Source organism: Amphiura filiformis, chromosome 6, assembly GCF_039555335.1.
Source record: "Amphiura filiformis chromosome 6, Afil_fr2py, whole genome shotgun sequence".
In the NCBI taxonomy this organism is placed as follows: domain Eukaryota; kingdom Metazoa; phylum Echinodermata; class Ophiuroidea; order Amphilepidida; family Amphiuridae; genus Amphiura; species Amphiura filiformis.
The window spans coordinates 11,833,545-11,861,440 of NC_092633.1; the positions used below are offsets into that span (position 1 = coordinate 11,833,545).

General features: G+C 37.0%; 1 protein-coding gene across 1 annotated transcript; it reads left to right on the forward strand.

Annotated features, from left to right (window-relative positions):
• On the forward strand, positions 1–27,575 carry LOC140154185 (protein unc-93 homolog A-like). Its single transcript, XM_072176794.1, has 7 exons — positions 1–1,569; positions 13,716–14,001; positions 15,900–16,088; positions 17,746–17,823; positions 20,372–20,583; positions 21,680–21,944; positions 26,140–27,575. The coding sequence occupies exons 1-7, from the start codon at positions 1,372–1,374 to the stop codon at positions 26,427–26,429; spliced, it is 1,518 nt and encodes a 505-aa protein (XP_072032895.1). The 5' UTR covers positions 1–1,371; the 3' UTR covers positions 26,430–27,575.
• The last annotated feature ends 321 nt before the right edge of the window (positions 27,576–27,896 follow it).

Genomic DNA, 27,896 nt, shown 5'->3' on the forward strand with positions numbered 1-27,896 from the left:
CATCTCAACATGGCCTCAAATACTACGAGTACAAATTGTGCGGCTTTATGAAGAAACTAAGTCAACGAAGCTAAAAGTCTAGTGGGAATTTAAAAAACAAACCTAGTATTGAATATAGAGGATCTTTCTATGTGGCATCCTACAACATTCTAAACTGTGTATCCTAAGCTGGTCAACCGAATTCTTGTGGATCTAGATTGCTTGGTGTATCAGTTCGTAAATTGTGACGCTCGGTGAATATTTACGTCATTGGATTTGCTAAATACGCTTTACTCAAAGCCAAAGAAATCTGTCTGTCGCCTGTCCCCGTGAAAATAGATTCTGAAGACAACTGCGCAACGGGATTTAACCTGTGTAAGGACAAGTTTGCAATACGTGCAATTAAAGCAGAAGATTATGGAGATCAACGAGCTATCGCAAAAGAATGAAGACTTGTAATACAATATTGGTCAGCAGATCGAGATCTATTTCAGGAATATATTTTGTATGTCTTGTTTGTCAGAATTACCTGGAGGGCACATGTAGAGTTCAAGTGCCCTTAATGAACTTCTTGGTGCACACATTGGTGACGCATTCGCTTTTGTTACTTTCGTGAATAAGTTCTATTTGAGTGTCATATTTTATCCTGCAATAACACTTAGAATATGATATGCAAAGTTTGGTACTAAACTAATAATTGTACAAGTTTTCACTATCTAAATAAGCGTCTTCTTGTTGTTTAAGTTATCAGTGCTCAATCGTGGTAGTGCGACCTTTGGAACATGTCCGAACATCTAGATATACGGTCTTTTTTCATGCCTATCGCAAATTCCACTTCACTGTGTCTAAATATTACAGTCCGCAAATCGTGCCAAATTTTCCGGTGTTTCAATAAAAGGCGACTCCTAAGCAATATCAATTAATCAGTAACAACACACAAAGTTCATCGCTACTGTCCACTGAACGACAAATCTGTTTTAAATGTTGGTTTTTGGGGCTAATGTCCATTTAATTCGGTTATGCTATCATACATTGATGCTTGTAAACGATAACCTGAAGGATCGCTACCAGATTGAGGTGAGTGATTGAACCTCTGACGCCAATCAAAATACTGATTACTGGGGGATTGTGGATTATTTAAGTGTATCTAAAATGACCTATTGGCCGTGATCGGACTATGTACTGCACTTAAGAGTATTTCAGTGCTCACTGTGGATGTTTTACGGCAAATGCGAATCGTTGTTGTAAATTGACGTACTGTTAGCTGAAAAAATTGTTTTGGCTGAAAACAAAATTGTTTTTGTTTTTGCAGTCGAGAATTCATGACTTTTACTTTTTGAGCTCCTGCAGCAGTGTAATTCAAAGACATAGAATAGCGGAACAAACTCCAATATGGATAAAGATCATAAAAATGGACCGGTGGAATCTTCGCCGATCGTATCGACAATCTCCAAGCCCCATCCCAAGCCGGCTGTTGAAGGTAGAACAGGGGATTTTCATCATGCTGAAGATGACTGGAGTAGCAATAAGGTGCTATTTAACCTTCTTGTTGTCAGCTCTGCTTTCTTTCTTGTGTTTACGGCTTTTATGGTAAGCTTGTTTTGCAATACCGTATACTGTTAAAAATAATAGCAAGTTTATATAACCGTATGCTAAGAACAAATAATGGTGTCATAATAAATGATAAAAGCATTTTGGAATAACAATGACACTAATGTTCATGTTCAAAGTAGCTAGAAACATTTTCCCCGATAGCATTGGCCAAGGTATTTTACAAGCGAATTTATATCGCAAATTTCAAAAAATCAAAACTACTCGTATTTGATAAGGACATTCCTTGTATATACAAAATGCAATTCGATATGTCCGATGTGCTCCCCCAGATCCCACAAAAATACTTGTGCAAACGTTGGTATCCGATTCCTTAAGGTATCAATATTTAGAAGTACAATCATATGGGTCGTTGCAAGTCTTATGCAAGTCAGCCATCATGTGCTTGAATGTTTCAGCTCACTAGTCCTTTGTATTCATTTCTTTTTTTCTATTGATTTGCATGATTTCTAGGTGTAGAACTCGTGGTGTAATTATACGGTGACATGACAGTATGCCATATACGACAGACTTATCTGAAGTAAGACTAAATCAGATTTCAAAGAGCATCAACTACCGCCCGCGGTGATAGATATCCGATAATAATTATGTTAGCACACAATAGGCCATTATATACTCCCAGCACAATACCGGTAGTGTTATGTTTGCAGACCAGATCTGCTCCACTTTTTAATCCCTTGATTTTTTGTTTCTGACCAAAAGAAAAACCAAAACTTATAATTTGAAATGAGGGTATGTTTCACTTGCACTGTAGGATTAGTATCTCTTAAAAGAGCGCAGTATGATTGCACCCAGACACAAGTGACGAGGGCACTCTGCTTATATAGTGCAGAGCAAATGCATTTAAAAATAATTTAATAGTTGTCGCATGCACACAAAAGCACACTTTACCGTCGATGTACAATTATTTACCACCCATCTTAATTTAGGCGCTTCATTTAAATAAATTCAATAGAGTTGCTGATCGATTACCCGTAACAACGTGTCATTGCTGCCGGGTATGTCTATTTGTGTCACTTTCTATAATTAAATTATTCGCAGTATTATGTTGTTATCATTGTTATAGGCCTATTCAATAAAGTCTAATGGGTTTCTTGATATCACAAATATCCACTTTAAAAGCCAGGGGCAAGTGAGGGAGGGGTCAACGGGTGAAAAGAGGAGAAGCGGATGGGTGATCGATATTGGATGGGAGGGGAGGAAAAGAAAGGAAGAGGGTGAGAAGGGGAGAGGAGGAGAAGGAGAGCGATGGAGTGACAACCCCTATAGTGTAGGCATAATAAGTGCAGATAAAGGAAAGGAAAGGAATGAATAAAGAAAATAATATTTATTATTATAGAAACTAAATATATAACAGCACTAGGCAGCCATTCAATGATGCCCAAACATTTATGCGTTACGTAATTAAACCACCAAGCCAGATGTATTTCACACCTGCCAAACACAAGTCACCCAATTTTGATAACTGGGAGTTGAATGTACACTCTCATGAATATTGATTGGCAACATTTTCCAATATGTCAGCGCTCAAATCGGACACAATAGAATAATAAGCCCTGCAGTGCGTTGGTTCAAATGATCCGAATTTGCATGAGCAGCTTGCCATCCTATGATTCAAGTACATCCAATTTGCTGTCTTCCTAGTTAACATAAATATTGATGGGTAACAATTATTTTTTATAATGTATAGTCCAAATTGTGGATATTTTTATACTCAGTGAAATAAAGTAAAAGCTGTGCGATTTTAGCGACCTGTCTCGATTATAGTCCATTAGTTCAGCTTTTCCCAGCCATGATAATGTGAACTTTAGACAGTTCATTACACGCCTGTATCTGTATCTGTTTCTATATATATATATTTATAACCAAGATATTTCTAAGATAATAATGATCAGAAAAATTGTTTATGTTACAATGATAATAAAATGATGATGATGACGTTGATGATGATGATAAATAATAATAATAATAATAATAATAATAATAATAATAAAAATAATAATAAAAATAATAATAATAACACTAATAATAATAATAATAATAATAATAATAATAATAATAATAAAATAATGATAATTCTATAGGCCCTAAAACGTATTATAGTTGGAGCAAATGTACGGTACTTACTATAAAACTAAGATCTGTGACCATTATGATCAACTCAAAAATTGGTGTTGCAGGATCAATAATTTATTATGATTTTAATTATTATGGCATTTTCCTCTATAGTCTTTGATATTTAAATTTTTCACTGAAACTGGTGATACCTGAAAAATTTCTGGCGAAATAGTAAAACCCACTTGACAAAATTGGGCTAGCCGTAGTGTGAGCAGTCATTTAGTGAAATGTATTTTAAACACATTTTTATGTTCGTTTCTAAGATAGGATCCCGGGATAGGATGTCACAAAATGTGACAGACAATCTCGGAATGAGATATTTAACATAAGCATATTTCCCATGCGATGATGTAAATACACGTAAATAGTTAAGTTCATTCAAATAAATCGGCCTAATCATTATAGGTCATTATGGGTTTGAGGTGATATTAAAGATAATAAAACGACTTTGAACAATTCTTATCTGATTCATATATCAATTTATTGACACGAGAAGGTTTATCGAGACTTTTATCAATAATAATCATCAACTCATCCTTATTGTTGTTGTCATAAGGTCGTATATAAAATGTCAAATGAAAAGATTCATGCCTCCCTTATGGGGTCAAATAACGGCACAACCAACTATATCTTTACTACTATGACTACAAAATGATACTTTCTTTGTTGAAGGAGGGAACTAAACTCCAAAGTAATCAAAAATAGACACTTGCGGGAATGCCTGTAAACATACACGCCTAAATTTGGTACTATAGCTATCTGTGAGAAAAACTGATTATTACCAGAAGTGATTCAACGTAGTACCGCGCCGCGTTGTACTTCGTTCAAATTATTCTGCCACAGTTATGGCAATGCAAATTCAGATAATGTTAAGGGGGTACTACACCCCTGCCCAATTTTGTGCCTATTTTTGCATTTTTCTGAAAAATTATAGCGCATTAGGGACAAGCCCGGGGGACAAGTAAGATATGTATATTATAGAGGCAAGGACTACAACTACTGCACTGGAAATTTTATTTCAGCACAGACAACAGTTGCGGAGTTACAGTCAAAAATGAGGGAAAACCAATTATAGTTGGTCAATAAATCAATAACTACTTGCTTTGAGTTGCTGAATTTTCAGTACAGTAGTTGTAGTCCTTGCCCCGATACATATCTTACTTGTCACCAATGTGCTATAATTTTTGAGAAAAATGCAAAAATAGGCACAAAATTGATCAGGGGTGTAGTACCCCCTTAAGGGATCTAAAATGAGCATTTATTGCGTTTCGACAGTATTTTTTGTGGAAATGAGAGCACCTCAGACCTATCGAATTGCATTCTGAATACGAAGCATGTCTTTCTGATATCAAATAATTTTCATTTTTGAAAATCACAATATAATACAAATTTTATGACAAATTATAAAAATTTGATATTTTTCAAATTTTGATATATAACAGTCCTCGAAGTAAATTATATAAATCTAATGATATATTCTTAAAGTGTATGTAGCAGGAGGAAAAGCCGACGGTCAATTGAAAATTTTGACCTTTCATATGGAAGATATGGATTTTTTTCCCAAAAAGACCTAATTTTTTTTTGGTGTATTGAAAAAAAAATCCATATCTTCAATACGAATCAATTGATCGTCGGCTTTTCATCCCACCTACATACACATTAAGTATAAATCATCAGATTTATAAAGTTTACTTCAAGTACTGTTAAATATCAAAAATATCAATTTTAATGATTTGCCATAAAATGTGTATTAAATTGCGAATTTCAAAAATTAAAATTATTTGATATCAGAATGACATTCTTCGTATTCAGAATGCAATTCGATATGTCTGATGTGCTCTAATGTCCCAAAATAAATACTGTCCAAACGTTCATACCCCAGCCCTTAACAAATTCACATCATCATCATCATCATCATCATCATCATCATCATCATCGAGTGCGAGTGCATGCACCATCATCAATGATCGAATATATTCCGTTTTGGTGTCTTCATTTTGATATTTCTTGAGGTCATTTGATATGATAATTCTGCGCAGCATCTCTGAATTGCGTCTTTTTGATCAAGATAATAATTATTCAAAGTTCGCTGTTACAAAAATATGCTTGAAAGTTATAATCGTGTACTTGATGGAGAGGGCTAGGCTACTCTTTTGTTCTCATGATATTACTTTGTTTATCGGAGGAAATTTTCGATTGCGAGTAGTTTTCTTCTAGCATACTAATGTCATTTTCTGTATCGTGTATAAGAGTGCAAAGGTATTTTCAAGTATTCTATACGTCGTTTGAATTTGTGCTGCTTTTATATTCTTCCGTTTTTTTCCACATTTACAAGCAAATGTATAGTAGTAGTATAGTAGTAGTAGTAAGTAGTAATGTTTATTTAAATGGTTTCCCGGTCGGTTTCAAACTCATGCTCTGCTATTGTGATCCAACTAAAATATATCTTCATCATATTGGTGGTTTATTTCCAGATATGCTGTTTGTTTTGTGTTTTTGTGGTTTTTTTTAGCTTTTATATGATTTGGTAATTAAATTAACTAAACGCAGTCGCTGTAATCTGGTAATGACTCTACCCTTGCCTTGTTTTTCTTCATTTGAACAAATTCCGAAGTTGTCGCGCTGCTGTCTTATTCTTCATAAATTATGAAGACGTTCAGTTCGAAATGAATGAATGGTTAAATGTTGACTTTACAAGGGCAGCTGAATACTCAAAACCGAACACGTCTTCTTTAATAATTATACTGGGCGTGCTCATGTAGGGTAACTAGGGGTAAATTGGGACACAGGGTAATTTGGAACAGTGATTTCGGAAACATATGGAAATGATTCTATATATAAACAAAACGATTCTCTTATCATGCGCATAGTTCCACCTCGATACACATGAGCACACTGCTCTTCGTCCAAGAGCTCTCAAGCAAGCAGTGAATTGTCTCCACACATGTCGTCTTTGATTTTACTATACCTCATAAATATTTATTAGGTAATCCATACATCTTATTGGTTAATAACGCCAGCGTCCGAGTACGGTATTTTGACTACTTCTCCGCGCCTGTGCAATTACGCGCACGCGGGTAGTAGTAACAACTTCCGCACCCTACTACCACACGGTGTATCGACCCCACGCGTCACCGTTCCTTTTGACGTAGCATTATGCTACACATCGGCGATTCTGCAGATGCGTTTTTCGTGAAAATGGCGTCTGCTGCAGGTATTTTTCCGAGATTACCGATGGATAATAACTCGCAAATTTAACGTTTTATGAAACAAAATGTTATATATGGAATGTTAAAAAGAAAATTCGAATAATATAGGTCAAAATGTAGATTGATTGAACAGAAATCCTTCAATAAAATCAGGTATGTAAAATAATAAGCTTATTTACCATGCTGGCCGGCACGTTGACTGGTGTGTGTTTTGACTTCTGTTTACGATTTTACCGTGATAGTGAAAATATTTATGAGGTATAGTAAAACAAATACAACATGTTTTATTTCGGGAAAGTAGTCAAAACTACTGGTCCCTCGGTGTTGGATGATTTGACTACTTCCCTCCGCTGACGCGTCGGGAAGTAGTCAAATCATCCAACACCGAGCGACCAGTAGTTTTGACTACTTTCCCGCAATAAAACATGTTGTATTTGTATAACACTACACGGTTGAGTGCATAGCATCGTAAGAGCTGTGGAGCTTCTAGCTGAAAAATGGGCCTCTTTGATTGGTTTTGTCGAAACCTCAAGTGTTCCCTTCATCCAATCAGAATTTTTTTAATATTTTTTATATATCAAAAAAGCTAACACTTTCCCCTAAAAACACTTTACGTCACTAGGTCAACAATTAAAGCAATTCAATGTTATAGCAAGGCGAATGTGGTAAATCTGTTGAAAACTACCTATCCAAGCACATTTTTGACCAAAATGTAGGTTTTAAAAGTCAAAACCTCAAGTGTTCCTTACAATATTTTTCAAACTTTATGTCATTAAATGAAAAAGCACACTTATATTGTCGATATACTAGTGTCATTATCATGAGCAATGGCCAGTTCTCTTTAAATTGCAAATCTTGTGCAAAAAGTTACTATTTTCGCCTGTTTTCGGCATGATCGCTGTTTATAAACAGCGATCATGCCCTCAATCCTATGAATGAACCCCTAATTCTTCATGAACTTCTAAGCCACCTGTTCAATTAAATAAGACACAAATTGTTACTTTTTTCTTCGAAAATTATAAGAAAAGTTTACTTTTAGAAATGTGCCAAATTGGGGTAAAATGGGACGCCATTGATTTACTGTGTGCTAACTCGCACTCCCGCTCGCACTGTCCCATCTTGCCCCAACAAAAAAATCCCAGAGTAAATCATGCAATGGCGTCCCATTTTACCCCCGGCTGTCTCATTTGACCACAGCTTCTTTGAGGCCGGTCGAGTGCAGATCCGTCGGAACACGCTTTTCAATATAAATGCTAACCTCATCGTGACATCATCTAAGCAGCAAAGTTCATTTCCCATTGAAAAAGCGTTATCCGACGGATCAGCAGTCGACTATTCCGTTTACATCAACAATCTCGCATGGGGTAAAATCGCCCTCTCTTATCTATTATGTCAAACTTTACAATAACGTAGATCCCCCTCCTTTACAATAGCAGTGCCACAAATTAAAAATCCCTTCTTTTCATTCACCACACAGTTTCTACACGCTCTCGCTATTCTTATTACAAAATCGCACAAAATGGAGACGCCCAGTACAAACAAAACGCCCTCTCTAATCTATTATGTCAAACTTTACAATAACGTAGATCCCTCCTTTACAATAGCAGCGCCACAAATAAAAAATCCCTTCTTTTCATTGGGAGCACCGCACAGTCACGCGTACGCACCCTCTATTCATAACAAATTGAAGATCCCTTCCTTTCATTAGGAGCACCGCACAGTTTCTACACGCCTTCTCTATTTTTATTACTGAAATTTAGCCAATTAAAAGCCCTCTCTATTCATATGCAGACTTGACATTTAATATGGAATATTTTTCGCAAAATTCGAAGACTGGTTTGGACGGAGTCTGCATAGACCACACGGGCTAAATATAAATTGGGGTGTGTCGGGAGATGGTGTGAAATAATTGTTTGATAGAAAATGTGCTTTCCATATGTTAACATTATGGTACTCATAATGTAGCGAATTTGCATAAAATGGCGGATTTAGGGAGTCTGAATTTGAGCTTTGTGGGGGATACAATTTCGGACTTTATGCAACATAGTTCTGTTATTATCAAATATATAGGGGTTTGAGGTGATATTTCTTAAACCTCGTCAGCATTCACTGGCATTCATCACAGCTGAAATACACTTACAATGTACCAAGTTTTTGAACAGGGAAGGGGCTTAAAATAGGGTTCTTAAAAGCTGTATGTACTCAGAAAGTTCGAATGGCCTCCCTGGGGTCAAATGTTATAAACTTACGGTACAAAAGCAACTGTGCGGATTCCTGGTTGTCCAATGAACTCACACTGTTTCTTTGTAAGTTTATAACATTTGGCTCCAGGGGACCATTCAAACTTTCTGAGTGCGTACCACTTTTAAGAGCCATATTTTTTAAAGCTCCTCCCACTTTCAAAACTGGTAGGTCACATGTGTATTTCAGTTCTGACGAACACTTATTGGTATTTAGGTTCAGTAAAATCGCCTCAAACCTCAATTCATTTGATAATATCAGAATAATGTTGCTCAAATTCAGAAATTTTACCACCACAAAAATCAAATTCAGTCTCCTTAAATCCGCCATTTTAGGCTAATTCACTACATCATGAGCGCCATAATGTAAACTATTGGAAAGCACATTTTCTGTCAAACAATTACTTTACACCATCTCCGACACATCCCAATTAATATTTAGCTCGTGCCGTTTTTGCAGACCTCTAACCACAGACCAGTCTTGGAATATTGCGAAAAAGTATTCCATATTAAATGTCAAGTCTGTATATTTGAAAATCCCTTCTTTTCATCCAACTTTCCCATTTTGCCCACTTGAGGGTAGACTGTCCCACAGTCTCGGTTCCATCACTGGGTAAATAATTAGAGCTAAAACCACCTTCTCCTTCACTCCAAATATTAATACCAACACACCACTAAGCCCTAACTACCAGCAACAAAGTTATAGTGCTCCTGGAGCACTGTGTGTCGACGAAAACTCAATTAATCTACAGACCAACTTGGTTTTTTTAAATAATAGCTCTCCTAATCCGAGACTATTCCGTTTTGATGGTAAACTCCCTTCCAAATAATTATCAAGCTATGTAACGTGACTGTTGCGTCAATTTAATATGATAGCCCCACCCCATTGTCAAGTCAAATATGGTAGGCACATAACATGCATGAACCAGTTCTATTGGTCATTTTGCGCGCGCGTTGGTTATGATCTACACCACATTTCGCCATACTGCATTCTAGAAACGCTTGCTGTTAGAATAAGATAAATTTTAATGCTAATTTATTGCACATTCTAGGGAAGCGTGGTAACCTTTTTAAAATAACCGAGTGAGAGGGTTTTCAAGAAAATATTTTTCCTGTCAAAACTGAAGCATCCTCTGTATAAAAGAAAATATGAATATTAACTGCACATCATATATAACGATTCGTGATACCCAATTGTAGCACATTTGATGTCGTTTAAGAGGCAGAGAATTTTTTTTCAATTTTATATACGGCAAAATATTTTTTAATTGAGCAAGAATAAGGATAGAAAAAACGTTGAAAATTCTATGTGAATATTACATTAGACCCAACCAAAGATTACTGTTTCGTTTTTATTGTAATCTAATCTTTTATTTCCTGAAAAAACATTAAGGGTCTAATGTCGATTATTCACATACTTGATCAAAACATCGAACGTTTATACAAGAAAAATGGTAGGTTCTTCTATAGTATTTTACTGACCATGGAAATGTACTGACACACGAGCACGTGTCAAAATCGATATAATGTATTGTCCATATAGACGCCCATTTATCATGTTTATTGTTGGATTTTTTTGTATAGGCCTATAGAACACGCATCAGTTAACAACAATTGAGCGCTAATAATGCACATTAATGTTTTTAGGTAAATAAAATTCCAAAATATGGTACGTTTTCTGCCTTTGCTTGTCACGTGGTAGGCCTATGTTGAAGTTGCGAAAATTGCGATTATATCTTCAAATAAGTTTCAAATGGATTGCAACAAGACAAGTGGCCGAGTGGTCTAAGGCGCTGGGTTCATAGGTGTCCAAAGTAATGCGCCGTGAGTTCGAACCCCGCCTCCGTCAAACTTTAATGAAGTAAAATTAAAATTAAAATTTTACTTTTAAAATATTTCATATTGGGGAAATGTGACTGGCAGAATTTATGTATGGCGTGGAGTGGTGTGGTTATGATCAATAGACTATCAATGAAAACCCATTTCAAATATCGCCTTGCTTGCTGAGATCTACATTGATTGGTCAGATTAAGTAGCCGCTTACACAAACGCCCGCACAAACGGCAAGACAGTGAGACCACGGACGTAATATAGAAAACTCGTCTGACCCAGGATCGGTAAAAGTGAATTCCCACAAAATGCTGGGAACTGGAAGGCAACTTGCCTACAGATTGGGAGGGTCCATGTATCGGGTTTATTTAATGTTATATAATCTACATTACTAGTCGCTCTCCGGGTCGCTCTCCATGGACCCGAGGGAGGGTCTAACTTGAGGGCAACACGTACATCAATATTTTTTTGTGTCAGTTCCTGCAGAACTGACACCTTTAGTACAGGTTTGACGATCACGTGACAAATCGAATCTGTGACGTCAATATTAATATCGATATCAATTTAAGGCTGTTCTAGTTAAATTACATACTCATTGGCATTTTGGCTGTTCCATTTAATTTACATACTCAACATTTCCCTGTGTACTTAGTCCATGAATTGATCCTGATTTGAATTGTCGTATAGAGTTATATTTTTGTACTATTGTTTTAACTAAATGAAGCATACTTTTGCTTTTTGCTTTCTTTGTCCTTTATTAATTATAAATTAGGTGATCGAATTAGGTGATTTAATTAATATAATTCTTTGTTTCAGCGACCCAGGGGCAAACAGACAAACAAAAACATAGGTCAAAACCCTTCACTTCTGTGAAAATTGAACAAAAAGTACCCAAAACCCTACTTTTTATATCTCCCTGTGTTAAAGACAAATTTTATACGTCACATTTAAAATCATTTAAAATGACTTATAAATTGCCTTATAATGCTATAATGGGGTCTTATACATTTGTATTGTGTGAACTTTGTTTTTAAATGCCTTTGGCTTCCAGGTTAGTTTCTCGGAGCTGGTGAGGTTTATCTGAGTGTAACTTGGTAGGGTGGTGGTAAGTGGCTGCCCTAAGACTTGATGCATTTTTTTGCGCAAAATATGCAAATTAGGTAGCTAATTTGCATATTTAAATTAAAAATGTTTTTTGGGTTTTTTTTGCCATTTCGAAGAACTGGTGAGGCGTATAGGGATGTAACTTGATGAGGTTGTGGTAAGCGGCAGTTTCTCGGAGCTGGTGAGGTGTATTGGGGTATAACTTGGTAGGGTGGTGGTAATGGCTGCCCTAAGACTTGATGCAATTTTTGGCGCAAATTAGGTAGCTAATTTGCATATTTAACTTTAAAATTGTTTTTGGGTGGTTTTTTTTGCCATTTCGAAGAACTGGTGAGGCGTATAGGGATGTAACTTGATGAGGTTGTGGTAAGCGGCAGTCGTAAGATCCGATGCAATTTTTGTCGCAAGATATGCAAATTAGTCACCACATTTGCCTATTTTTTATTTGTTGAATGCTTTTGGCCATTTTTCGGAACTGGTGAGGCATATAGAAATGTAATTTGGTGTGGTGATGATTAAGAGCAGTCTTAAGATCAGATGCTATTTTTGTCACAAAATATGCAAATCAGCCACCTCATTTCCCCTTTTTTGCCATTTTTTGGAACTGGTAGGGGGTATATAGATGTAAATTGGTATGGTGGTGGTAAAGGGGCAGTCTTAAGATCCCACGTGATTTTTGTCGCAAATTAGCCACCTCATTTGCATATTTGTTTATTTTTAAAAGGCTTTTTGCCATTTTATGGAACTGGTGAGGCGTATAGAGATTTTAACTTGGTGGGATGGTGGTAAGGGGCAGTCTGAAGATCCCATGTGATTTTTGTCGCAAAATTTGCAAATTAGCTACCTCATTTGCATATTTTTTTATTTTTAAAAACGTTTTTAGCTAGAATAATAGAAGGCTGACGCTGCGCCAAAACACGTATGTAAGTGTATAATTATTTAATGATAAATGAACTACCACTAAATGTTCCTGTCAGTGCTGCAGTGCAAAACTTCTCATGCAATTCCATCTTTAACATTACATTCAAATAATAATTACATTGTAAACTGGAACTGACACCAATTTTTTTCAGGAATTCTTGTTTGCCTAATAATAGATACAGATCGGCGGTTAATCTGTCTCGTCACTTTGTAATTATTGTAATATGCATATTGCATTTTGGGATGGGAAGGAATTTCGGTTAAATTCACTTTGGAGAACACTGAAACGCATGATCCACGTATATTGCCTTTGACCTCACATTGAAACACACCCGTTGTTTTTATATGAATAATTACTAACGTTGTAGTCAAGAAGATAGAATATAAATAACAACATGTTGTAAATCTAAATGAGTGATGTTGACATTCCGTATGTTCAAGACATTCACAGTAGAATATTGTTGAAGAAGAGTCCTTAAAATTATCCGAGTTCCCATCTGCTAAAATGAAGCAGAAAATAAATGGTCAATATGATTCCTTGCGAAATATATGACTAGATATATACATGTAGTATACGTGAACCTTTATATTAAAAAAAAATAGGTATACATAATTATTTATTATAAAAAGCTAATTGTTAAAGTTTTTTGTATAGATTATGATGATTTCACAAGCAATTTTTTGTTGTTGTTTTACAACACAGGGATTATCCAATCTCCAGAGCAGCATCAACTGTGACCAAGGTCTAGGCGTGGCATCATTGGCTACAATCTATGCTACTCTCATCTTTTCTGCACTTTTCATCCCATCATTTGTTATCAAACACATCGGTATCAAATATACACTTGTGGCTGCTATGTGCTGTTATACCCTTTACTCTGCCGCCAATTTTTACCCATCGTGGTACACCTTGATCCCAGCATCCGTCATACTGGGCCTTGCTGGAGCGCCATTGTGGTCTTCAAAGTGCACTTATTTAACAACCATTGGTAGGTATTGAAAGTTTATAAATCAATTATCTCTAGAGAAATTGTGAAGTTGTGAACCAAAATATTGTCTCGCATATATTGGCTTTATGTCTTCCAATGCACGGTTGCCGGGCACAGTCGGCCTAACGGTTTTTGGGCGTTCGACTCATTACCATGAGGTTGAGGGTTCGAACCCCGTCAGGGCCAACATCTTATGTCATTGGGCAAGACACGTGATCTCGATTGTCCCACTTCACCCAGGTATAAAATGGGGAGCTGTTGGATGCCAAATTATGTAATATAAAAGCAGCGCGGCGGAAATGTAAAGCACTTTGACATCACGGATAATGTAGTGTATAATTTACGTTTTGACCTCAAAATATTGTGGGGCTATATGAATTCTGGTTTGATTATGTCGACAATAATGATATAAGTGAGTGCAGATTATTTTCACAGTTGTGCGCTACTAAGGTTTTGCATTTTATCATTCTGGTAGTCTTTTTTATGTGTTTACCAAACGAGATGCTTCATCAATTTCTAAAAAGCAATACATTTACGCGGGTCGGCAAGTATGTATTCAGAGTTAAGTCTTGTGACGCCATCACTTTCATGGGATTTCTCTATGATCACATAAGCACTGTACCTTTGTCTTTTAGTGCAAACAACACATGTAAACATTATATCACACACTTTGATTAGGTAATAGCATCTATAATACATTACTGAAACTGGCGAATTGGTAAGGCTAAAAATTTTTACGGTTTACATTATTTCGGAATACGATGCGAAGAACAAGGTCGTGCGCACTTCAATAAAACGTCGATTGGGGGAAATTAAGTTAAATAGTTTCAAAAGCAATGATAGTGCCTTTCGGACTAAAATAAGGTTTTCATATTTTTCACTCGCATACTACGTTTTTGTCTCATACTCCGGCCATTGCATCAACTATTACATCACACAGTATTAACTCATTAACATGTATTGTTTATTCAACTAATTTATCGACATTAGCATGTATTCAGTGTTCACAGGGTGACTGTTTTTTATGGAGAACCTATCATCAATATTAGAGTGTTTGTTTATTGAATTAGTTCAAGTGTTTGATGCTTTTGTGTTGAATGACACATTATTCAGGGTTGTCAAACCCGTGGTTTGGTAGCCCAAATGGGTGACTTTTGAAGATTTTCCCTGAGACTTTCGACAATTCTCTGTCCCATAGGAACATATGGTTAAGAAAAAAAACTGGGTGACTTTTCAGCAATGCAGGTGCAAGTCTGGTAAGGCTAAGCATTTGGATGTCTTAAAAGCCTACATTTATTCAACTAAGGAACTGTGCAATAATTAATTATAAACCCTGACTCAACGTTTGCTATTGTTGGCAATATCAATAATTCTTATAGAAAAAAAAGCCTTGTTTTTGTCAAAAATAACACATATTTGACTATACACATTATAAATAAACTAAAACATTTCCAGGCCCGACAAAGATGGTTTTATGAGCTGGAAGTTTGTGTTCTACTACCGTTCCAAAATGTACTATAGCACTCTCCATACTTTAAATTCCCGAGAAAATTTAAAATATAAAACAAAATCTCATTCCAGCCTCTTATTTCCCTCAACCAAAACGCCTCATTTTCACCCAGTGACTGCAGACCATTGACTTTATGCTAATGCTGCCAAGTACAGTGTGTGATATAATTTTTACATGTGTAGTTTGAAAGACAAGGGTACAGTGTTTATGTGATCATAAAGAAATGCAATGAAAATAATTCATCAACTCTCATTACATACTGATCGACCAAAACAATAATAGTGTAATTTTCAAAATAAACATCAATTGTAAAATAAAATGTATGAATTACCATATTTCTATTTCAGTACAACTGATGTCTATTGTTTTGCCATTATATGTGTTTTAGGTATGAGATATGCCGTGATACATAATGAAAAACGTGAGGTCATCGTGAGTCGATTCTTTGGCATCTTTTTCCTTTTCTTTCAAGCCAGTCAAGTGCTGGGCAATCTGATATCTTCACTGGTTTTCTCAGTTAATGACACTAATGCAACGTCAACGGATTTCACATGTGGCTCAATGTACTGCTATTCGGGTTAGTGTATAAATATGTCATAATAAATGTCATAGCATCAACTAATGAGTTTACAAATTGTCCAGAATTCGAAAGGCAATAGGCCCTACTGATGCACACATGTGTTGAAATGTTTGCCATGCCTATTGTACCGTAAATGGTCGACAACAAGCATTCACCCTACACATGATATCTCAACTCATAAACCGTACGTAGGCCTACTCCCACCCCGCACACCCCTGCCTATAACCAATGAGCGACAACTTCCGCATATTACTGTGAATGGTCGACAACAAGTAGCACTTTACCATGCTTACTTGAATAACCAATAACTAGAAAGTCTACAATATACACACGTCACGCACACCCCTACACACCCCTGCACCACCACCACCCATTCACCCCATCCCTCAACAAACACTCACCTGGGTGACAACCGTCGCAGATACCATGAATGGTAATGGTCGATAACAATTTATTGCGCGGAGAATCCATAGCTGGAAGGTCTACACTATAATTTTATCCATTTGCACCTCAACGTATTATACCGATAGAATTAAAAGCCCCATAAACTTGAGACAATTGAAGGGACCGTTCATTATTTATAGGGGAGGGGGGGCCGGGAGGATTTCAAAATTGAGTTCATAAAGTTACACAACCCCCCCTATTAGCAGCATCTAAAATTACATAACCCCCTATTGCAGACAAAAAAAATACGTAACCTCCCCCCTCACATCGAGAAATACATTTTGCTGGTATACCATGGCCGGATTCACCTTTTGATGGCCCCTGGGCATGGCAACATGATTGCCACCTCTGGCTCTTCGTATAGAAGACACCCCTCTCCCCACAATTGTAATCCAAGTTTTTTCCAAGCTGTCCCCAGAAAATATGCTATTTCAATGCTAAAATTCAAAGAAAGATGTATCAGAGTCACCGAGCCGGGGGGTGGCAAAATTTCCAAATCGTCCCACTGATCTGCTACTAAAAGAACATTACCTGGACAGCAATTTGACATTTTGATACTAAAAAACTGGGGTTAATTTAGGGTCTAAAATAGACCAAAAGGAAGATGCATAAGTTTTGTCACAATACATCTGTCGACTGAGGAGGAGAGGGGACTGACTTGCCACCCTGCCATGGCTAATGTGCTGATAAACAGTGGCGTAGATTTCTTTATGACATGAGGTGGTTGGAAAAATTTCTTGAAGGGTATTATGTGAATCCAGCTCCTTTTGGTGAGAGAATAAGTTTATGACACAAATGCGTGCGAAGGGCAAAAATGTTGCCATATTGAAGCTAAACTCAAAATATGGTGCAGGAATAGATTCGCGCGAAGCGCGCAAAAATTTACATTTTTGTGGCTAAAATGGCCAAATATGAGGTAAATAGGCCTATTGTAGTGAATCATACCGGTAATCATAGTGAATAATTTAATATTAAATTTCACCTGACCCCCCCTATCAGGAAAAATAAAATCACATAACCCCCCCTGTTTGTTAAAGTGAAAATCACATAGCCCCCCCTACATTTTTCCCGGCCCCCCCTCCCCTGTAAATAATGAGCGGTCCCGAAGATGTTTCCTAATTAATCGATTATAATGAATTAACACCAGTAATAATTACATCTCAGTTGCTAAAAATTACCATCTTTTATATTTTGCTTATTTCCTTGACAGACGGTGGTGATGATGCTAATGCAACAAGTATATGCGAGGCAACTAAACCGCCAAAACATCTGACCAACATTGTTATAGGTGTGTATGGAACGTTTCTTATACACTAAACCAAAAAAGAAACTTCAATTTTTCACAACATTGAACAGCTTCCTGGACAACATTCAGAGCCTAATAATTGGCACCCAGCACAAGAAATCTGTAAGAATGCGTATAAGATCCTTACACAGATGACAATTTCCAAAGAGTAAGTGGAATAGTGTGGAACGGGGCTGATTTCTGCTTCTCATGCACTTTCTTCAAGAAATAGGTCTTGTTCTACACTATTCCACTTAATTACTGACAGATTTCATGTGCTGGCTGCCATTTATTGTTCATTTTCGACTGAATTTGCATGTTCCATTAACTTTCTTACACTGTTTGGGTTTTATTGATTGTTTCATTATTTCTAAAAAAAATAACTTTGCAAAATATTATGAGTATCGCCGCTACACGTGCATACCTGATTTTGAAGCTTTTGCATTGTTTTAAGTTACGGTCAATTTTGGTACACTACTTTCAGTTTTACGATTTTATTTGACAGGGTGAGAAGTAAATCCCACGAACATAAGCACAGTAAAAACCACTTGTTTCTGTACAATATCTAGTGACAATAAATAAGGATAATCCATCAAATTTCTTTGAAAAATCGGTGATTAGTTGTTTGGCTATCAAAAACTTCCTTCACCCAATGGAATTTGAGGAGCTGCATAGATAATTGGTGGATGTTACAATCTATTAAGTGCGGATAGGTTTGCGCCAAGTTCGGCTGCAACCAGCCTAGTAGATGCGATCTGATTGTGATGATCCACCATGGGAGCGGAATTACAACGCTTTGATCCCTCTAAGATCCGGAAAAGGCGCTATATAAAACACCGAAATTAATTAATTAAATAATTAATTAATTAATTAATTGATTAATTAATTAACGAAATTAATTAATTAATTAATTAATTAATTAATTAATTAATTAATTAATTAATTAATTAATTTATTTATTTATTTATTTATTTATTTATTTATTTATTTATTTATTTATTTATTTATTTATTTATTTATTTATTTATTTATTTATTTTCCTTGCAAGTTTTGCAAGTTTTAAAAATATTACACTACTCAAATTCCTCAATTCGTGGGTCATGGGTCAACGTTTAACCTGAGAGTTATAGTCTCCTTCGCAGCCGGTTAATGTCGTTCCCAACACTCGTCGTTCGTGATAAACATATGCAGTCTGGACCCGAAACTACCAATAAAATACAGACTTGATATTTAATATGGAATACTTTTTCGCAAAATTCCATGACTGGTCTGGTAGAGATCTGTATAAACGGCACGGGCTAAATATTAATTGGGGTGTGTCGGGAGATAGTGAAAAGTAATTGTTTGACAGTAAATGTGCTTTACATCATAATGTAGTAAATTAGCCTAAAATGGCGGATTTAAGGAGAATGAATTTGAGCAACATTATTCTGATATTTATCAAATTTATTGAGGTTTGATGCAATTTTATTGAACCTAAATACCAATAAGTGCTCGGCAGAACTGAAATGCACCTGTGATCTACCAGTTTTGAAAGTGGGAGGAGCTTTAAAAAATATGGCTCTAAAGTGGTTTGCACTCAGAAAATTTGAATGGTCCCTTAGGGCCAAATGTTATCAACTTACTGTACACAAAGAAACAGTGTGATTTCATTGGACAACCAGGAATCCGCACAGTTGTTTTTGTACCGTAAGTTTATAACATTTGAACCCAGGGGGCCATGCAAACTTTCTGAGTACGTACAGCTTTTAAGAGCGCTATTTTTAAGCTCCTCCCCTGTTCAAAAACTTGGCAAAGTGTATTTCAGCTGTGATGAATCATGAATGCCAGTTGCTGACGAAGTTTAAGAAATATCACCTCAAACCCCTTTAAATTTAATAATAGCAGAACCACGTTGCATAAAGTCCGAAATTGTGGCCCCCACAAAGCTGAAATTCAGCATCCCCAAATCCGCCATTTTAGGCAAATTTGATTTGCTACATTACGAGCACCATAATGTTAACATATCGAAAGCACATTTTCTATCAAACAATTATTTTACACCATCTCCCGACACACCCCAATAGCCCGTGTGGTCTATGCAGACTCCGTCCATATTAAATGTCAAGTATGTACATAAAATTGGTGCATACGCACTAATATAGACCTCGCGCAATACAATTCCAACAGATACTGTAATTCCAACTCATATTTGTCATATTTCGAATTTTGTTGACAGCTATCCATTGTGGACTCGGATTTGATAGTCCTTGTGCTTGTGTGGAAAAGGGAATGAATTCCGGAAAACGTTGCAGACTTGAATCGAGCCACATGCTTTGTTGCTATAATACATTCTGCGCTCAGAAGGTTTTTTCCCATTGGTCACTCAAATAATGATGATTAAAAAAGATACTGATTAAGTTATCTTCCTCAATAACTTTTTGCATTATCGTAATTTTTGTAGCAAAAGTGTCCAAATACAATACTTCAATTTTTGACAAAAATTAGAGCAGTGTCCTTCATGTTTTATGTTTGTTTTACGTTTCTAATCTAAAACGTTATCGATTTACAGGTATATACACAGCATGTGGCGCTTGTGCAGTATGCATCATACTCTTCGGGCTTACTCCCATACAACCAAGCGAGAAAAATCAATCGAGTAGCACATTTGAATTAGTTGGCGCCACCATTCGTCTCATGATGGATAAACGGCTCCTCTTGCTTATTCCGATAACAATGGTCAGCGGTCTGGAGCAAGCCTATATGCAAGGAGATTTTACCAAGGTAACCTAACAAGCAAAAAAACTACAATCCCGCAAAATTGTTGTAATATATAAAATATGTATAGGTTGGGTATGTGCAGCTCGTCTCATAGATCGGAATTCACATTAGCTGTTGGTCCCGTGTACAGAAAAGTCATCCTTGTACACGTTAAGCCAGGTTCGAGCTAATCGAAAAGAGAAAGGGGACCAACTCCGCTTCTGATACGGTGCACCGCCCTTAAATGGGATGATTAGGGGTATAGCATAGAATACTTGTAATCTGAAAGATTACCCTCCGTCTTTCAGTATTTTGGTAGGTCTTAGTAGGGTCTTTCTTAAGCTTAACAAAAAGAAAGCATTGATCTTCTGATCATACTGGTATCAACTGGTCAGGTTATACTCTTATTTCCACACCTGTTATTGTTATGTGTGGCTTTAAAGGTCTAGTCCCATAGGACATAGGACAATCTAGGCGCTATACCAGGTACTACGGAATACCAATAGAAGTAGAAGCATAGTAATAATTATTTTAGTACTGGCGGGAAACTAACCAATAGAAATACGCCCTGTATCAAATCACGTGTATCTGCTATCATACTACTAATCGCCAGTTAGAGTTGCCTTTCCAATTCGCTCTTTTGTACTTTCTAGGTGGGCTAGGGGAATTAGGCTAGCCGAGTTGTGCATGGCATGGCGTAGAGTGTTGTATCTGTTATTTGATATTCAGAGTTCAGATGATAGATCTTTGAATACCGGGGTAGAAAATCATGAATCATGAATATCTCCTGTTATTCTTGGTTTCTATAAAACAATTCTAAGGCTTGCGCTTGAATATATGTGTTGAAAGAACATTGTAATCTTTTTGATTTCTGCCATGAAGATATCGGGGTAATGGCACTATGTTAGTAACAGCTGCCATGCTGAGAGTCTTTTTACCCAATACTTGAATGGGTTATTTTTTGGTAAAATATGACAACATTTTAGGCTTTTAACGTACTACGTGTATAGTGATGACATGTAAGTGAGGTTATAATTCCCACTATATCTTTGATGTACGACCTTTTAAGACATAGTTCTTTTTAATGATTTGGTTTTCTTGTATTTTACTTTTATACCAGTCGTTTGTGACGTGTAAAATTGGTGTGCAGTGGGTGGGCTACGTCATGATCTGCTATGGTGTAGTTGATGCCTCTTCATCCTACCTATCAGGTCGTGTTGAGAAATGGACAGGTAGAATACCGCAATTCTCGATGGCAGCGCTAATCAATATCGCTCTCATGATTGCAATGACATTTTGGAAGCCAACTGAAGACCTACCGGTGTATTTTGTCATTGCGGCTTTTTGGGGGTTAGCAGACGCCGTATGGCAAACACAATTGAATGGTAGGTATTAATGATATTAAACCACAATAGGCCCCGTGTCACATTGGAATTAACGGGAAATGGCCAATTTCTGGAAGTTACAGTAAATTGCCGAAAATTATGCTATATTCTGACCGATCAGTACGAATCGTGCTAAATTTTCATCAACCGCAGCAAATTGAGGTAAATTTTACAAAATTGTTTCAAATTTTGACCAACGCTGCTAAGAAAGCTTAAAATCTACATGATAGCGATAAATTTAGCAAAAATAATGTTCGATTTACACCGTTTTCCCATGTGACATGGGCCTCACAATGTGAAATTCCATAGCCGTGGAGTGGCTGCTTCCTGGCTTGATCTACGATCGACGTTTTTTAAGGACGTGTACAAATGAAGCAAGTTGTTGTTTGCTGTATCAAGCCCAGGTAGACATATTATTAATCCTGTTCCATCAATCTAACATTCTGCTGCAGCTTGCTGCACTGCCCCCGACTTGGGACGGGCGGTGGTGGGTTGAGCGCTTTGGTCCCGGGAACCCTCCCTCACCAGTGCAGCAACTGTTGACATCAGGGAATCACATTACAGTAGTGGCTACTCCCTTCTTGCAGACCACGGTTGTTTGATATATATAGAATTGGCTTCATTATTAACTAAATGCAAACTATAGATGGCGCTATTTATCCTAAATCATATTTCTATATTTACGGGGAAACAAGCAACGAGGAAATTTTATATACATATTTTATCAAACAATAGAAGGAATCATATGTATTAAAAGCTTAAAAGAGTAATTTCCAGTAACTAAATAGCGCCACCAATTTTGTCATTTTATATCCGAAAAAGCTATAAAAATGCTTTAAAATTGAATAATTTTGTAAAAGAGGGGAAATTAAAGTAATAGCATGATATCACATTTAGCTGTTTAAGACTAACATTTGGTTGTACATGATGTTTTGTTTGAAAAACTTATAAACGTTCCCTTCAAACAATCGTGAGACCAGGAACTGTTGGTATAAGGTGTTGAAACCAACCTGCCAAGCCACCATCCCTTAGTATACCAAGTAAACCCTTTGTCATGGATCTGCATGACTTGCACTGCTGGAACATCTTGATGTGTGTAAGTTCCATTAGAGATTAGGCTGGTCACAGGATCCTGGGCCTATGTAGGGAAGTAAAGCTTGGTCATTTATCCAACTTCAGGTAGGTCGAACGGTGGCATATACGGACGATTCACCAATTCCCAGCTTCCAAAGGGTCTGTTGTTGCGAGCAAGCCATAGAGTGTATGTTGCTCTTAATGCTGTTCTCACCACAGTATCCAGTGCCTTTTTGGTTTCTTTGTTTGTAAGACCAAAGAACTTGAAGCAGGTTCGAAGTGTGTTGTTTGTGAACCCTCTTGATCCCACCTCTACTGGGAGGTATTTCAGTTGCCATCCTGCTGCTTGTCCTTCCTGGATTAGATCTTCATATTTCATTTTCTTTCTGAGGTTGGCCTGTGCTAAGTTCTCCTCAGCAGGTACTGTGAGTTCAATTATGATGCATTGCTTGTCTGATGGTAAGTAAATAGTTATATCTGGCCTTTTCGATGTTTTCACTATCTCTGGTGGGAACATAGCTGGGAATTTTGTCTTCATCCCACACTACTTGTCAGTCCTCACAGCTTTGGATGATGTTGTCTTTCTGGGTTCTATATCTAAATCTAAATCTAAACAAATACTCAATAAAATCGCAAAAGCGACATCTAATTGAGAAGCAAAATGGCCTACGATGAAAACACAAATACTTTTACGAGAATACAGATTAAACATTAAGTTACATTACATTATTACATAGTGCAGTTTTGAAGTATTGAATACTACAAGACTCTAGAGCAGATGATGGTAGGTTATTCCATTCTGATATGGTATTTGGAAAGAAACTGTATTTGTACACATTTGATGATACTTTCATGGACCGGAACTTCAGAGGATGATATTGTCTGGTGCTTGTGACGGTTTGCCTGTGAATATAACCAGGAATTGGAATTGCTATATCCTCTGATTGAATTTTATACATAGTTGCAAGACGGATATTTCTTCGCCGTTCTTGTAGTGTGGGCCAATTTAACTCATTTAGAATGCTAGTTACGGTACCTTCGGTTCTTTTATAGTTATTAACCACAAACCTAGCTGCTGGAAGCCATTCTGTGCTATACATTTCTGTACGTTCCAGTCTCAGTTCTGAATGAAATGCCGGTGACATTCTGTTCATCTCCGTCGCCTACTGTCCCACATCTAGCTTTCAAAACAGCAGGAACTAGTTGGTGGACTATCTCTCGGAGTACCATGTCATGTCTCCAGTTGTAACGGCCTGTTCTAAGAGAGTACTGGCAGCAGTTGAATATGTGCAGCATTGTGCCGCAGTTGTAGCCACAAAGAGTACACTGACCTAGTGGGTGTTTGTTGGTACGTGAGGGTAGTGTGTCTTGGATTGAGTTGAGGTAAAATTTCAGCATCTCAGGTGACCAGGAGTAGAGGAGACGATTTCATCTTGTGTCCATGTGCATGGCTGTTTCCCATCCGAGGAGGCGACCTTGTTTTGGCATTCCATATAAGGAGACAAGTAAGTGCTCTTCTAAAACATCTTTGGTAATGGATGATAGTGTGCTCCTATGCTCTTGCTTTGACATCTGCTCTTGACGTTTCTGACCCTGGATATTAGCCCATGCCCTGGCGACCATGTTGCCCTCTGCGTAGCTCGTTGATAAAAAGATGTCTTTCTCTTTCATGCAGCTCTTTTACACCATTACACTGTTACCTTTCCTCTCTGTCTCTGCTCTATGTGACCATAGATCATGTAGATGAACTGTGTCTCCTCGTCCACAGAGTATTTCATGATGTGGTACTTCACCAACTGCATACATTTGAAATGCGTTGTTAAAGCTTTCAGTTGGAGGCCCTTGTTATCTCTCTTTCTGTCGAAAATAGAGGGGTTGGCGCATTTCGGCAGGCCTGTTCGTCCATCTCTTGAGCGTGTAGCCACAGCTTGAAGATTTTGAGCGAATGACACTGGGAAGCAGTAGATGATGAACTCCCACGATATCCTGCTCACAATGTGGTTTTCTTATACACATCTTAGCGATACTGTTGACTTGGTCATTGTTGACTCTGAAAAAGGCAGATGCTCTACCACGTAAATCCAAACCAGTTTTATATTAATATCTCAATACTTCCGTCGTAAACAGTTTTAGTTAAAACCCGAAGATCAATGTCTCAATTTTACTTAAATCATGGTTGTGCGGAAAATTTAAGAGAAACATTACTTTCTTTGGAAAAACTCAATTACCTCAATAACAAATGTTGAACCTCGTGAACGAGATAATTGTCATTCCATTGTTTTTTACTCTGGAGAACAGAAGAATTCAATTCCTATTTTAAGAAAATTCTAGTCTGTATAATGTATTGCATATCCAAACACAAACTTAAACACAGGATCTAAATCCAATCCTGCATGTGTCTCGTAAAGTAAACGTAAACGTTTAAGGAAAGATAAGACTTCCCCACGAGGGTCCTGGAAGCCATCCAGATTAGTAAACAAGCACCTACATCGAACCGAAACACGGGATTGGAACTATTTCATGTGTGGGACAACCTGATCAAACACCTGAACAGAAATTTCCAACTCGGTGGCGTCAGCTAGTTTGACGTCATCTGATCAGGTTGGTCTCTAGCCGTTTCCAAGAAACTTAAAGGGTTTCTAAGAGCTAAGCGCTCCCGATATCACGTGGTTTGATTTAAAACAAACTTATTGTGACCATAAAAACGAATAAAAACATCGGTCTCTCAACACGCAATATTCAAAATTCCCGGGCGCCGAAATTGTCGAGTACAATGACGTCCCAGTCATACAATGAAGACTGACAACAATTGAGCACAAATTACCATTACGTCATTGCACTTAGATAATTTCGGCGCGGGAATTTTGAATATCGCATGTTGAGAGCGGGCTGTTTTTATTCATTTTTATGGTCAATATGAGTTTGTTTTAAATTAAAAAATGTGATTCGTGCTTGATAATTATTTTTATAACATATAAGGCTTAATATTGTGATTGCCGGAGACACCCTTTAATTTCTGCAAATTCCCAAAATATTAACCATGATAACATAACATACGTATTAATTTGCATGCGTGAGACACACTTACTAACATAAGAATATTCTTCTCGTTCTGTTTCAGCGTACTATGGTGTACTCTTCCCGTTCAACCAAGAACCAGCCTTTTCAAACTACCGATTGTGGGAGTCCGCAGGCTACACTCTGTCATTTGCCTACAGCAATTTCCTATGTACATGGACAAAAATGTTAATACTCTCGTGTTTCATAGGTGTTGGTATGAGTGGCTATTTTGTGACAGAATTCCAAAGGCAGAATGCGCCAACTCAGAAGGAGCAAAATGGAAGCAACTTTCCTGTGAAGAATGAAAGAGACTTGGAAGGAGTTACAAACGCAACCTTTGAAATTGATTAAAGGTGGCTTACCAGATTGAGCTGAACCATTTAAAGTCCACACTGTGGAAGATTTTGGAAATAACTTCCACACGGGGAGTATGAATTTCAAATAGAATCTGCCTGTTAACCGTCTCTATCTGAAACTCACCCTCCCTCTGTGGAAGATTCAGGTTGAATATTTCTCATAGGTTGTATCAAATTCAAATGGAGCTGCTTTATGTACAAAATTATTCAATTTGAAATTCACAATCCCCGTGGAAAATATTTCCAAATTCTTCCACAAGGGACGTTGGACTTTTAAAAGAATAGCACATCGACAGAATCATCATCCCCACACGCACATTTTTACCCAAAATATCATTAGGCCGGAGATATGTTTCTTTTAGCATATTTGAAACACAAGCGATATAGTACCTCATCTACCATGACAATGTACCATCACTACAGTATGTCGTGCGTCACGCTTTTGGTTTTGAAATTAAACCACCGGAAATAACTGACATAAGGTTCAAAACACCTTTATGAAAAACAATAGGGCCATCCACCTTTAACTTGTGTATATACAAGGAACAACGTGAGACGACTCACAACTTGCAACGCATTTTGTATAATATGCGACACTCTGAAATATAGACCCAACAAACTCGACTAATGATGGACTACAAGTATATTCTTCAGGGCATTATATTCTTCAGGGAATTATGGGGTGTTGATTTGGGGAAAAGCTGATTTTTTTTTTTTTTTTTTGCATCAGAAGGGGGAACAGTTTTTGGTCCAAAAGTGGATTGTCTGGGAGTGGGAAGCTGCCTTAATATAATGAAGGCTTATAGCATTACTACGTGTAGTATATGGACATGTGTATAAGAGGGCCAAAAAGTACGAGGGTGCACTTTTGGTCATTGTTAGTCACAAATCGAGGCAATTTCGCATGAATGAGGCAGTTTTTGTTTAATTTTTTGAATGTTGTTTTCAACGCATCCCCGCACACCCTGCATGTATGATCCTAAAGTTTTATATAAATTGTATAAGACTAGAGTATACTCAGGCTTAGATTAGACCGTACCGTCCCAATGACGGTTTTCTGAGACAGTTGAATACTGACCATCAGGAAAATTCGGGGTCGGATGTACATACATGTACAACAGTTACAAAGGTATATTGTGCAGTTGGCCAATAACATTCATATTGTTGAAAATATAATCGTATGTGAATTAATTTTTAAAGTTTTATTTTCAGATGGAATGTAAATGCATGTAATTCCTGGGATGTAATTATTGATAATGAAAGTTAAAAGTTTATTGTAAACGTAAAATGTAATTATACTCCTATCTGTGCCCAACAAAGTTTAGGCGTTTATCTGTTATGATAAAAGGGATACACATCAAAAACTGCGGTGTTTAGCCTTAATTTGAACACATGCCTGTCTTCACTTTGTAAACTTGTTTAGAAGCTAAAAATTACGTATCAAGTTCTGTTCAATCGCTAA